General features: G+C 44.4%; 1 protein-coding gene and 1 long non-coding RNA gene across 3 annotated transcripts in view; one reads left to right on the top strand and one right to left on the bottom strand.

Annotated features, from left to right (window-relative positions):
• The window catches only part of LOC310766305, an 818,379-nt gene that overhangs the window by 263,847 nt on the left and 539,390 nt on the right, over positions 1 to 15,142 (top strand). The gene's annotated exons all lie outside the window — the stretch shown is intronic.
• LTK (leukocyte receptor tyrosine kinase) overlaps positions 1 to 15,142 on the bottom strand; it is a 105,867-nt gene that overhangs the window by 43,337 nt on the left and 47,388 nt on the right. For both annotated transcript variants that reach the window (XM_083610453.1, XM_083610454.1), the window contains exons 5-9: positions 14,760 to 14,897; positions 13,888 to 14,037; positions 12,007 to 12,107; positions 11,201 to 11,367; positions 7,972 to 8,066 (exon numbers count right to left, since the gene is read on the bottom strand). In XM_083610453.1, coding sequence (XP_083466579.1) covers positions 7,972 to 8,066; positions 11,201 to 11,367; positions 12,007 to 12,107; positions 13,888 to 14,037; positions 14,760 to 14,897 — 651 coding nt within the window. The remainder of the gene's footprint in view (positions 1 to 7,971; positions 8,067 to 11,200; positions 11,368 to 12,006; positions 12,108 to 13,887; positions 14,038 to 14,759; positions 14,898 to 15,142) is intronic.

Below are 15,142 nucleotides of genomic sequence, written 5' to 3'. Positions count from 1 at the left end.
ACTCGAGTCTTTTCAGAAGCATGTACCCTCAACTGCACAGCGTTGTCAAAAGCAACAACATTCACACTAACTTCTAGAAGTTACCAGGGGAAATCTCTGTTTTCTGGTACATATCCTGGAAAAAATCTCCTCTCTGGCTTGCCTTCTGACCCATGCTGGGGGTGGCTTTTTAAAACTTTCCTTGCGTCCCAAGGCATCCGAGCCACAAATGTTCCCAGGAGAACAATAAGTCACACTGACACAGAATATTTGGTTTATGAGTTCAAATAGGCCACAACTTTATTGGTTACAGATGTGAGCGGTTTGTCTTAGGCATTGGGGTGAAGCCAGGCTATATCTTGATCCCTGCCCACAGAAGGGTAAACCACTGATAGGGGGTGCCCTATAACTTACGTCAGATAGTAGCACCCCAAGATGTCCCCGTAGGGGCTGTGACATGGCCCTAGCCCACGCCCGAGCTTCAGACAGTATTCACACCCCGGATCCCTTTAACAGGATACCTCCCCTCCAACCAAACGAAAGAAGCAAGTAAGAAGGAGCCGGCTGGCTGCGCAGAATTTAAGTGGCCCACGGCCACACCCGCTCTGCCAGCTAATAATAATAATAATAATAATACTGGGTTTCCCCAGCCACTCTGGGCGGCTTCCAACAAAACACTAAAATACAATAACCTCTTAAACATAATAATAATAATTTATTTATTAGGCTGGGGCCGCCTTGCAACCCCGCTGGCGCAGCCGGCTATGACATAGGGGTGAGGTAGTGTACCTCCCCTCCACACCAGAAGACTTTGAGGCACAGCTGCCTATGCGCAACGCTGCCCTCCGATATAGAGGAGAGCGGATTTAGCATACCCTGCGCACACATCAACTCTTCAGGTTATAACTGTCATCTCCCTTGTACTGGTTCAGACTGTTTGCCCATCTCGCCTAGGCATTGCTGACTGACAGCAGATCTCTAAGACCTCCTCAGTCAGAGGTCTTTTTCATCACCTGCCATCCATCCTTTTCTAAACTGGAGGTGCCTGGGATTGAGTTTGGGGCTTTGTGATTACAAAACATAGTCTCTGCCACTGAACTACGGTCCCTTTTGGTCTTGGGTTTGGCCATGGCCCCTTACACTTTGCAGCACTGGGCCAGCTCACAGGTGGAGGAAACTGCTGGTCCGAACTCAGCTGAAGCACACTGCCACCTTGACAATGACTGGCATGGATAATGTGGCTGGTCACTCAAGCCAGGTCAGGGGTTTGGGGAAGCCAATATAGGCCCAGCTGCCCTTATATAACTTCAGGTTCAGTTCCTCAATTGGAGCAACATGCATAGTTGCTCTACGGACTGTTGAACCTGGCGACTTTTCTGTGGAGGTTGGCTAACCTGTGACTCTGCCACCCAGGTGCTGTTGGGCTCCCATCAGCCTCTGTCAGCTTGACCAGTGCTCAAGGGTCATGGGAGCTGTACAGTGGTACCTCGGGTTACATACACTTCAGGTTACATACGCTTCAGGTTACAGACTCTGCTAACCCAGAAATAGTACCTCGGGTTAAGAACTTTGCTTCAGGATGAGAACAGAAATCGCGCTCAGGCGGCCCGGCGGCAGCGGGAGGCCCCATTAGCTAAAGTGGTGCTTCAGGTTAAGAACAGACCTCCAGAATGAATTAAGTACTTAACCCGAGGTACCACTGTAGTCCAGTAACATCTGGAGGACTACGTTAGCCATGCCCGTCCTACATACATTCCCAAGGGAATCACATGATTTACGTAGTAACATCACTTCCGGTTACTACAATGCATTCCATGCACAACTCTCTATGAAGCATGCTCAGAAACTGTATGTGACTTCCTTATTAAAGCAAAGGTCCCAAATTTGTTTCTGGACCTAGTCCAATGAGCTGGTGATACCTTATAAAGCCTCTCACAGTTTGGGAACAGGATAGCTAAAGGACCATCTACTTCAGGGGTCAGCAACCTTTTTCAGCCATGGGCCGGTCCAGCGTCCCTCAGACCATGTGGTGGGCCGGACTATATTTTGAAGAAAAAAAATGAACGAATTCCTATGCCCCACAAATTGTCGTAATCTTCAAAGCCATATCAGTCAGAGGAATTTGGCACTCTCCAGGTGCCCGGCTTTGATTCCATGTTGACCTCCCCGTCAGCGACTCCCGGCAAGACAAGGCGAGGTCTCTATCGGCCGATCCTCCTCACGAACGTGAGAAGAACACAACCATCCCTCCTCCCTCACTCCCTGCCATCCCCAGGGAGGGGAAAGAGACAGACAGAAATGTCTTTACATGCCTTTATTTCTGTCTTTCCAGCAGTGCAGAAAAGAACATGTCTGCACTCCTCAGCAGCCACAGCAGAGAGGGAATGACTCCACCCATGTACTTCCAGTACAGGGTCATGTGACACTCTGAGCTAACATCCGGTGCTCAGTGCACATAATAGACTGTCCCTGGTTCCCACGGTACAGTCCCATAACATCAACATCCTGTTTGGCTTTCCAGCCATCTGGAGCACTCAGCAGCATTGCTCCTTTTTCGTAACAACCTCCCCCAAAAGAATCAATGCGTGTTGCGGCAAGCAAAGCGTGATCCAGAGAAGAAAACAAACAGTTGTTATACACATAACACTCCCCTGTTGTTTCAGTTCCACCCTTGGAACTACCCGCCACTGGTTTCCCCAGTGTACCTCTCTGGTTGTCTGGCTTCCAAGGAATGAGTGCATCTGCATTACCTTGGCTAGCAACTCTCTGTTGTGTCTTTGTCTCTGACTTAGACACAGCTCCAACCTGTCCTCGGTTGTGTACAACAGCAACACATGCAACAGCTAAGTTAGCAAACTCTTCTGAGTACCTTTTGGGTGGTTCACCCTTTGTGACTCTCTCAGACCTACGTATGAGGTGCTGATCCTCTCTGCTCACTGGTTCTGTCTCAGGACTCTTAGGAGAACCAGTTCCAACAGTAAACAGTGGTTCTTCCTTCACCTGTGAAGGTCTATCCATTGTGTGAGATTTCCTCTCAATGACTGTGACAACTGAGCTCTCTGAGCTATCACTGTCGCTCTCAGTACCACTGTACTCTGTGAAATCATCATCATCAGAATCGTCCTCTGTGGGAAATGTGTGTTCTATCACTCTCTCCTGTTCAGGAGCACTCTCTAGAAATTTTGTGAGAATCACCTGACCAGATTCAGACAAAATTACTCTGTAGAGACCCTTTTCATATCCCACAAAAATGCCTCTGGCATTCTTTACTCCACCTGGAGCTTCTGTCCTCACATGAGACCCAAAAACCTTTAAATGGGCAACAGAAGGTTTTCTCTGGAACAGTTTCTCAAAAGGAGAACTTCCCAACTCTTTTGAAACCTTTCTCACCCACGCGTAACAAAACGACATGAGTGACTCCGCCCAGAACTCATGTGGCAGATGTGAACTAAGCAATTGCGCATTCATCCCCTTTTGCAATTCTTTGTTCACCCGTACACAGACACCCCTGTTCCACGCTTCCGCTGAAACAGCAACTTTGTGTCTTATCCCTTTCTTGTGCAGGAACCTCTGGAAATCCTGTAAAAGAAAAATTTGCTTCTCATCTGTGAAAAGACAGTCAATGTTAGCATCATACATATCCTTAACCTTGTCACAAAACTCCTGAAACCTTTCCAAGGCTTCCTGTGGCCTTTGTAACACATAAATCCAGACAAAGTTAGAGAAATGATCCACACACACAAGATAAAATCTTGCATTGCCTCTAGATGGTTCTAGAGGACCAATCACATCAGCATACACCCGCTGAAACGCTCTGTCGACCCTGGCCACCTTCTTGGCGCTCGTTTTGGTCACACCTGCAAGAGAAATCATGTTAGACTCAGAATTACATTCCATGTAATCACTTTGGTCAAAGTCCAACAAATACAGTCCATCTTTCTCTCTTGCAGAAAGATACAACTCTCCATCTTTGAAGATCTTGCAGCTCTCAGCATCATAGGACAGTTTCAGTCCTTTCTTTGCAATCTGCGAAACACTCAGCAGATTGAACTTCAATTCAGGAACCAAGTAAACATTGTGTATAGTCAGGTTCAGACTCCTGAGATACACAGTTCCAATCCCGGTCGCTTCCAGCTTCTGACCGTTGGCTTGTTCCACAGCGAAGCTTTGCTTCTTAAACGTCGAAAAGAGTTCTCTGTGCGGGGACATATGAAAATTACAGCCTGTATCAATTACAAAAGAGTGTCCAACATCTGGCGTGGTTCCTTTCGCCATCAGGGCCTTTGCAGGTTTCACCGAAGACTTGGTATGACCTTTGCCTGCTGCCTCAGGCTTTGCTGAGCGGCCCTTCGCTCCTTTTGGCTGGCGTGGCTTCTTGCAGTTCCGCTGAAGATGCCCAGCCTGTCCGCAATTGTAACATCGGACAACGTTCAAAGCTACAGCATCCTCTCCAGTAGCAACATCAGTGGGGGAATTAGAACTCCGTTCTTCCCTCCCCCTGTCCTTCACCTCCAGTGCAGCAAGCCTGTCGTGTTCATTCAAAAAAACGGCAGTCACCCTCTCCGCGGTCAAATCGTTCGCCGGAAGGGAACCCAGCTGACTGGCAACCGTTTTGTAAGTCCGATTTAAGCTGTTTATCATCATGAAGCAAAACACTTCCTCCTGTAGACGGAAATTGCGTTCCACCATCTGTTGGCGCAGATATTTCATTTCCGTCAGGTGCGCTTGAACATCTCCATCAGGCGCAAGCCTCAGATTGGTCAGCTTCTCAAAATACAGCAACGCTGAAGATCCAGCATCCCTCTGGTGTGTTCTACGCAGCGTTTCCCAAATCTCACGCGCGTATTCCAAACCCTGAATATGCACAAGTTGATCATCCGAGACACACAGAATTATAGCCGTCCTGGCCTTCACATTCTGTGATTCCCAACCTCGGGTTGGTGCTTGAGGGATGGGGTTCTCAATCACCCCAAAAATCCTCTGATTCTGCAGCAGGGCCTTCATCTTTACAGACCAAGATGAATAATTGTCATTAGGCAGGGGAGGCGGGTAAGGCAAGGCCCCCCCCTTCGTGGCATCCACGTGAGAAGAACACAACCATCCCTCCTCCCTCACTCCCTGCCATCCCCAGGGAGGGGAAAGAGACAGACAGATATGTCTTTACATGCCTTTATTTCTGTCTTTCCAGCAGTGCAGAAAAGAACATGTCTGCACTCCTCAGCAGCCACAGCAGAGAGGGAATGACTCCACCCATGTACTTCCAGTACAGGGTCATGTGACACTCTGAGCTAACATCCGGTGCTCAGTGCACATAATAGACTGTCCCTGGTTCCCACGGTACAGTCCCATAACATCAACATCCTGTTTGGCTTTCCAGCCATCTGGAGCACTCAGCAGCATTGCTCCTTTTTCGTAACAACAATAACCTAGAGATGCATTTTAAATAAAAGGACACATTCTACTCATGTAAAAACACGCTGATTCCCGGACCATCCATGGGCCATCCATCCACCCAGGGCCTTAGGTTGCCTACTCCTGATCTACTTCCATAAAAGCCTGGCCACTGCTAAAATCTTAATCGTAGGCCCTTCTGAGTGTCCTCAAAAATGTACTTAGCTGGGACCAATGCCCTGGAGCCCCCTCATTTAATGGCATTTTTAATGGCCTTCCATAGGATGTTTAAATTCTTCTTGTTCAAAAGAACTTTTAGCTGTGAATATTTTAACGCCCTTCACTGTTTGCAAACAGTTTTACAAATCTTTTGTTGTCTGGTCTTTGACTGTAATAAAGATTGATGGGATGTAATTTGCATTTTAAATGGCTGCCTTTAATTGCTTTATTGTCAGAATGTTTAATTGTTTTAATGATTGCATATGGATCTTATTCATGTTTTAATAATTTTAAAGAGTTGAGTTTATTTGTTTTAACCCACTGTTAACCACCCTTAGCTTCTTTTTATATGTGGATCTTTATTGCACTTTTGTTTGCACATTGCAGCATTTCATTCTGACATTCTGTTCCATTTTAAGACGGGTTTGTTGGTTTAATGCAGGTTGTTAGAAGGGTCTTTTATTAGAAATTTAAAGTGGCATAGAATTTTTTTGAAAAAATAAACAAAGGAAAAGCATCAGGACACAAATGTTTTCACTGAATAAATGAACAGTCCACATGCATGTCACTGCATGCATATCGACACAAAATACTGGTGCACTGTTTCCTTTCCATCACCTCCTTCTGCAGCATTATCATATTAAACATGCTAAAGGTGTTAAAAAGGTGTTACAGTATAGGGCAAGATGACTGGCTACCGCAAGACCTAACCGAATACAATGTAGGGTAGGCAGAGAAGAACTTCTAGCATGTCTACTAGAGTGACTGTGTGGGGAGGCACGTCCAAAGTGTAAAGCCATGGGTAGGCAAACTAAGGCCCGGAGTCCAGATCCAGCCCAATCGCCTTCTAAATCCAGCCTGCCAACGGTCCAGGAATCAGCGTGTTTTTACATGAGTAGAACATGTCCTTTTATTTAAAATGCATCTCTGGGTTATTTGTGATGCCTGCCTGGTGTTTTTACATGAGTAGAATGTGTGCTTTTATTTAAAATGCATCTCTGGGTTATTTGTGGGGCACAGGAATTCATTCATCCCCCCCCCCCATATAGTCCGGCCCTCCACAAGGTCTGAGGGACAGTGGACTGGCCCCCTGCTGAAAAAGTTTGCTGACCCCTGTGTAAGGCTGTGTACACACTAACCTAATTATAGCACAAAAATGTAGTTTTTCTTAATCTATAATCAGTCATGCTTGTTTTCAACGTGCTGCTTTTAATCTAGTTTGATTTTAGAGCCTGCTGTCCACAAGGGTGGATGTGGTAATTTGACACACATGTGAAATCCTCCCCTTGATGCCCCAGCTTTTCCTCCCTGCACATGCCCCAGCTGAATAAAGAAGGATGTGGTGATAGCGATCTTGGTATATCTCATTGGGCAGCTGTGGACATACCCCACATGCCCAAAATGGGCACACTACACGGGAATGCAGAATCAATCTACAATCTACAGTGGGCTTTTATTTTTGGAATGAAACCAGTTTCTACAGTGCAAAATCTAGATCCAGACTGAGTGTGGACTATACAGAAGAAACCAGTACTCACTCTCCATTGATTCCAGAACGAAATGTTGTGTGCATGCAGCCTAAGAATCACCATGTGTTGCAAGTGGATAAAAGTGTACCAACTTTAATTAGTGAAACGCTGAAAGTCAGGATTGTTCTTTCTACATCAACTGATAACATGCCAATGTTATTGATTACTGATTGAAAAAGAATCTGTCGCTCTTAGACGGCAAAGGCTGCACTGGCGGAGGAGGAGGAGTGCAGCGCAATCTTGGTGGGGTTCCATCGTGGCTGTCCCCCCCACCTGCGCTGGGCGCCCCGTCCCCAGGAGGTACGCCCCGCCCCGGGACGCACGCCAGCCCCGCCCCCGCCTGCTCTCTGCCCCCGGTGCTGGAGCATGAAGCTCTGCCACTGAAAGGCTGTTATGCTTGTCTGGAATGAGAGCAGAACTTATTGTTCCTTTCTGTACCCCTTTCAGAAAAGGGTACAAGGAGGGAGGTGTGGAAGAACTGTGCTTCCCATACTACCACATTCAACAAAACAGTTGTGATAACACCAGACGAGGTAGCTGCGAGAAGAATCTCGTTTCCCCAGCCCCAAAACACAATACTTTGTTTCAGGGCTGTGAACGTGAGCTAATATTTGCATCAGGAGTACCATCCAAAGGGAAGGCATTTGGTCCCTGAGCAGCAAAGACTTACACATTTACTGCCTTGAAGGATGTTCCACAGAGGCTACAATAAAGGAAGAGTCACCAGGAGGAAGTGATACACAAACACAATCAAATAACTTGCTCTTCTGCAACAAGAACATAACACACAGTCCTCGTATTGCTTAATATGTTGTCTGCCTATTTGGAGCTACCTTAATTAGAAGTAACTCACCATTAGAGGAACAGTCTAGACCAAATGTAATATTGTCGACTGCAATGTCAGCTTGCGAATTCCAACCCCAAGTGGCCCGGATCTGCAACCGAAAGCTGTTTACCAAAGAAGATGTTTGGAGAAGAAGACAAAGAGAATATATATATATATTAAAATAAACACCTGAATTGATTTTGCAAACAAGAAAGCAGGGCTATCAAACATTGTATGACATTGTATGACAACAAGCAACTTGCAAACAGAAATAATAGAAACACAAACTAGAAATAATCAGTATTACTGAAAAATTAAGCATGTTTCATACATTGCTGCATTCCATAAGTCCCAAGCAGAACAATAAAGCAGTAAGTAAACTAAGCCTCAGAAAATTTAACTGAATATAAAACTTCACAGAGCCCTGAATTTTCCTACCCCAAACTAATGGTTAACAGTTATCAGATCAGTCAAGGAGCCATCCCTAAAAAAGTCTTAGTATTAGCACTCTAACATGTTCACATTTGAAGTAATTCTAATTAACACACGGTTGGGATTCAATAGCTGCTAAAGAGCAGCAGCAGCCGTAGTCTTAAGACATGAGCCACACATTCTCTTGCTAATGCATTGAATAAAAACATCATTGCACAATCAGGATGGCTAAAAATAGGTTCCATTCCTAAAGGAATTTATGTTGTAACTAAACATAAATCCATAAGAATATAGTACTCTGGGAGAATATGAAAAGTACATGTCACACCAGGAAATTATCTGCTGGTGATGATGAAATCCAGTGTGATTTATGAGAGAAAATTGTATATTGGGAAGAGCAAGTGCTACTTAATGTCTTATTCAGCTAGGAAACAGTCTTGTTCTAAACAGATTTGTGAGATCTAAAAATATTCAAATTAGAGGGAAGCTCAGCAAGGCCAACATGCTAGGACTTCATCTGTGAAAAAGCAGTCCATAAATAAAATCTGACAAGCCAGAACATCTAACAAGTAATAGATTAAAATGCAAGATCAAGAAGCATATCTTAATATGATTGAATATATTTATGAAAGGTGCTTTACGATGGGGTTTTAATCTCATACTTCAATGGTCAGCTGGCATTAGAAATGATTTTTTGTGGGGGGTGGGGGAGACTAGGATTGGGACCTCCCCCTTTCTTCAATCTCTACAGTTCAGGGCTCCTTATAAAATGATCAACATTACAAATACCAAAATAGGAAAAACAGCAACCCTGAACTATACAACAGTTGAACCAAAGCAGGGACCAAACATTTTCACTCAATATTTTAATTCCCAGAGAAAAAGCACTCTCACTTTTGGGTGATGAGGTAGCATTAAAGGGGGACAAAATTATGGTGCTGGAAGTCAAGAGGAAGAGGTAACATGTTGCTATTGCCTTGGAATGCACCCCTTCATTGGGAATGAGACCAATGAGACCCAGTGATAATAATCAGCTGACAGAGAGCATGACTCTGGTTGCCATGGCAGTGGGAGTGCGTTCCTTCCCTCTCTGCTTCAGAGTGAGGACATCTAAGGGGCCTTTCTTTCCTTCATATAGCTACACCTTCTGGACCCATGGTGCCATGCTACACCCCCCCCAAAGAAAACAAAGCAAAACATGTCCCCCAAATAGCTGGCATAATGCTGTGAGGGTTAAGATGCTTTTTCAAAAGTGGCACTGCAGAGTAATAGCAATAGGGAAGACAGTAACACCTCACAGACACAGAGAAACTGAAAAAAACAATATGGCTTGTGGGAGCACATGCCCTCTCTGCGCTCCAATTCTATTAGGGGGTGAAAAATTGGCACAGCCATTATATAAAACACTATGTAACGTGCCATATTGTCCTAGTCCAGGTCATTTAATGTCAACTCAGACATTCAGGCCTTACAGTGCTTTCAGGAAATGATTAGGTTTGGACTGTCATGCAGCTTCAGATGCAGAGTGTTTCACAGCCATGCCCTCCTCCAGGAAACACCATTCCATTTCTCCTTCCTCTGGTTTTCATCCTCAACATTCTGTGACCACTGAATGCACACAGTTCTCATTTGGCTGTTTGGGATTCATCCCTCAACATGATACCTCCTAATAACTTTTCTACTTCTGCCCAATTGGGTGCTTCTCCAAGAGGGTACCTCCCCTCTTGTGCATAAAAGTAGTGAGGCAACTACACTCAGGCTTGAACTATGGGATGGAGGGAATGGTGGTTGTGTAGATTTCTTCCATAAGGATACTCAAGGAATTTTGATCTGGGATGGAGAAGAATTCAGGAACTTTAATGTGAAGCAGGCTTTTACAAGCCTAAAGTTTGTATGCTCAGAATAACTTCACCAGTACAGTCGTACCTCAGAAGTCGAACAGAATCCGTTCCAGAAGTCCGTTCAACTTCTGAAACGTTCGACTTCCAAAGTGTGGCTTCTGATTGGTTGCAGGAAGCTTCTGCAGCCAAGCAGAAGTCGCGGAAGCCCCGTCGGACGGTTGGCTTCTGAAAAAATGTTCAAAAACCGGAACACTCATTTCTGGTTTTCAGTAATTCAGGAGCCGAAATGTTCGACTCCCAAGGTGTTTGAGAGCAGAGGTACGACTGTATGTCTAGATGTATTATTCTAGTCCAAAGATCTCTAACTTAAAACAGTTCAACCTTTTCTGCTTTGTTGTCCCTTATGCCTGGAACTTTTTCCCAGAGCCATATGACCTTCCTCTCCTTCTCTTCCCTCAAAGCCCTACTGAAAACCCACATGTTGGGGGGTAAAGCTATGCAGCCCCATCAACCTCACAAAGCCTAAGAGCTTGTCCACACTTCTTCTTGCCCCACTGCTTTCCCCTGGGGAAAACCATTCTTTAGCACTCAATTGGAACAAACAGCAATCCACAGTTTCCCCACATTGCCATTTGTTCTGATATAGCTTTAAACAGTGGGTTTTCCTTTGGAAAGGAACGTGGCAAGGGGAAAACCACTCAGATCCATGCTTTCTAGGCACAGCACATACAGAAGAGTGGACAAGCCCTGAGTATGTGTAACTGAACTGAAGGAACACAGATCCTTTGTTTATCCCCATCTCCATCTTCTTCCTCTCCTTCTGTGGACTTTTGAGTGTTAGATTTTAGACTGCAACCTTTACAGGGCAGGAACCTGTCTTTTCGTTATGACTTTATCAAGTGTCATGCGTACTGATGGTACAATATTATCTATATATCATTTTATGCTCTATTAGTGAAGAATACCACTGATGTTGTGCTTACTAGTTCTGAAGTCTTGGCATTTCCAAGGTTATAAGATACCAGTGATCACTCCAGCTCCCTGTTCTTTCCCACAACAGCAACGTGTCACCAATTCCGTCTCCTTCTTCTTGGACAATGAGTGAGATGGTGCCATTGTAACTGCCAAAAACGTAGGCTGAGAACTGGAGCTAAAGAGGAATTTGATGACAAAATGAAGAGACAGAGAGCAGCTGTCAAGGAGGCTCTTTCTGACACGTATTTGAAGATGATGGGCTAGGTTCATATATACTAAAATTCCTGATACACAGTGGTCCTATCGCCACAGATGCATGGAGGAAGTAATGTATAAGCTGGCATGATTACTCAAATTCCTGGCGGTGGGTTAGGAAGTATGAAGAATATGGAATCCCACATTCATGCTGTGTACCCTGGCTGCAGCCACACAGAGGAAGTAAAGGAAAGTATGTGTTGAGAGGACTATCTATCTTTCTGAGTTTGAAATTATAATTTTTTAAAATTTCCTACCACATGCAAATTACTCAGGAATTACTCAGGGATTAGCTTACTTTCCCTACCAGCAGTAGCCAAGTATGAAAACCCCTCAAAAACAATGTCAGGTCAGTAGGTGTAGTTGGTTGTGCAGAATGAGGACATCATGGCTTCCATCACGGATGAAATGGGCTCCAGATAGAACCGTCACACCCAGTTTTAATTTAATAAAACAAGTAATTTTTTTAAAGTAAAAAGAAATAAAATAAAATGGGGGTTTTGTCATTAAAAGTTCCCTCAAAGTGCAGATTATTGAAGAAGGATAAAGGGAAACATACCTGGGAGGCTCCATTTGCAAGACTGACTGGGAGTCTAGGACTATATTCCCAGGCAACACCATCTGTGTGCTCACTGTCTACATGCAGATACAAGAAGTGACCTGGAAAATAAATTGCAACTGGATTTCAGTGGTGGATTTGCAGATGTGCAGTGGTGGAATGCTCAGCAAATGAGCCCCGGGTTTAATAATAATCTGTTTGTGGAGCCAACAGTTTCTGGAATGTCTCAGCCATGCATGATCTACAGTGCACTGCATAGGCAAATTATGTGTCTGACCTGAATCTCTATATGATACCCTGGAGGCCCCTGCACAAGTTCACAAGGCATAGAGCAGCTCAGGGAAGTTCTCGTGTCATTTAGGCAGTCACCTAGACAATGCCTTACTGACTGTCCATGGACTGAACTATTAGTGGGTCAGCGCTTGGTGAATTCTGCTTCACAATGATAGGGACAGCAGGATCAAAATGGCCTCTTACCATCTTGCCAGTGAGCAGTGGTTGTGGCCCAACACAGCACCTCCTCTATCCCCCAGATGTGCAGCGCTATTTTATATTGTTTCCCTGTCCCCTCCAGCCACCACAGAGGCTCACATGTTCCAGCCTAATCCATCCTTCAAATGAGCCAATCCACGGTGGCCCGGGGGGGGGGGGGGACAGGGCATGGCCATCTACTTAGCCTGGCCAACCACTCAGTACAGCATCCAGTTGGAGGATCAAAAAGATGCTAGAGTAATCCACACCTTATTGCATGCCCTACTTTGGGGACAGTGGGTACTTATGTTCATACCCCAAAAAGATTTGTTTAAAACATTATAAGATAAGGAGGGTAGAATCCTAAAGTTTCTTGGCAATATCCGTAAAGAAACAAATATGATGATGCCAAAAGAATACAGAAATAACTAAAATAAATAAATTACTCAAATACGTTCTTCTTATTAAAAAAAAATGCCAAAGGCCAAAATAATTCAAATTATCTTTCGATTGATACAATAGGAAATAGAATAATCTCATCTATCTCGAGTAATCTGCATTATTCAAGCTTTTTTTTTTTAAATGCAGCTTGAGATTTATTTCATGATATTCTGGAGGTTTTAAACCTTAACATTCCACTTCATCTTCTAAAAGGAAATCCATTGTGCATCTATCATTGCACAACAAACTTGGTAGCCCCATATCAACCAGTAGGACGGTAAAACAGTCTGAAGAGAAAAGTTGCTTTATAGTCAGGGAATGTCTCACGTATGCAGAATCACAGAATTGTAGGGTTTGTAGGGACTCAAAGGGCCATCTAGTCCAACCACATGCAAAGAATGCTACTTTGTAGTTTTAAAAGTACTGAGTGCAGGGAGACAAACCTTACTCAGTAACCCTGCTGAATGAAGAGGGCTGCAATGTCCACAAGAACAGAGAGGGGGGGGGGGAGCATCGGTGATAAAAGGAAAGGTGGAAACTGGAGAAGCCAACAGAGAAGGGTGTGTTTAAGGGGAAGGGAGAGAGTATGTAACTCTTCAAAAAGAAAGGAAAGGAACTTTTCTAGACAGAATGAAGAAAAGAGAAAGAAAAGAAGAAAAAGAGAGAGAAAAAGATTTGGGGTAATCTCCATACCTCTCTATCACCATCACATTTCTACAGCAATTTATTTGGAAGAGTGGAAAGCTCAGTGCGCTCCTCCCAAAATCCTTGCAGTCCCCCACTTGTTGCACACTAATGGTCTTTTATGCGGATCTTGGTCCTTCATTTACACACTTACACACACACACTTACTCTCTCTCTCTCTCTCTCTCTCTCTCTCTCGGCAGGGGCTGTGTCCCTCTATTGACACTTCTTTAGAAGAACCTTGTGCTCTGGGCTAAACTGGAAAATGGCAGATATGGAACAAACCTCTGGTAGCGTGTAAGGCAGAAGCTCCAAAGGAGTCTTCCTGCATCTTTGAAAAGCCATGAACAGACCATGAAAAATTCACATTGCCACCCAATGTCCAGCCACAGGGACCTTCCTCAAAAGAACAATGTGCCCCCTCCGGTAGATGGTCTGCAAGAAAAAGATTGGTGGTAGGAAGGAAAACATAAATCTCAGTAAGAAGAGAAACAGGGTGAGTACCAGTTAATTAACTATGCCTTCTCTTGTTGAGTCTGGTTAGAAAAGAATAGCAAGCATGGTAAACACTTCCACCAAGAGTTATGTAAGCTTTCATGTCATCTCATTCAATGGACAGTGCCATGATACCTCCCCTTAACAGCAATGGTACTGTATAAATAATAATTTTTATTATATACCACTGTCTTGCATTAGGCAAGTCGCCCCCCCAGGCAGATTACAACCAAACAAGAATATTAAATACATTTCATGACCACAATATATGGTTTTAAAAAACCATAGTTGAGTGGTCTTGATTACTATCACTGTGGTAGGGGAAGCCAGCATCAGATCACCTGATCAGGAATCAATAGCCTAATCTCCAGGGTCCTGGCAGGAGGAAGCTAGGACCAATTGGACCTGAGCAACCTCATGACACGTTGCTGGGGAGAAATGCTCTGGCACTGGATATAAGGGCTGTTTTGTGAGGTAGGGAGGATTTCAGCTACTCTGTGAACTTGTGGTTGCATGATCTGAGGGGACCAAGTCAAGCAACCGCTGCTTTAGGGGACCCATAAGACAGGAGTGAGCAAGTGACCTCAAAATATTCATGCAACCAAGCTGGCAAGTAGGAAGCCATGGACAGAAAAGTGTAAGGGAAATAGATTGATATTCACCACAGATGGATCCACCTTCTTCTTCGATGGGGCAACTGGTACTGAAATCACAGACCTGAAGTTTGCTGACACAGCCCTCTTGTGGGCACAGGGCGGCAGAACCCTTCTCGTATTGGGAAATATGTGGAACTCCTTTGTCTGAAGGGAAGGGAAAAACATACATCCGAGTATCAAAGAACAATACCTAGATTTAAAACATAATAGCTCCATTATGAGCTCCTTTCCCCCTTGGTCACAAGAGTATGGAAGAAGATGGTGAAGATACAGCGAGCAATAAACAGAAGAGTGAGTTCTTGAAAGCAGCATGAACTGATCAGTTAAGAATTCTTTATTTTATTTCAAATACTGATATCCCATCTTTTGACTACATCAAGATCTCCAAA

Source organism: Podarcis filfolensis (assembly GCF_964270895.1).
Source record: "Podarcis filfolensis genome assembly, chromosome: 1".
Lineage (NCBI taxonomy): Eukaryota > Metazoa > Chordata > Lepidosauria > Squamata > Lacertidae > Podarcis > Podarcis filfolensis.
The sequence above is the reverse complement of the archived record's forward strand: the minus strand, read 5'-3'. Positions and strand labels throughout refer to the sequence as shown.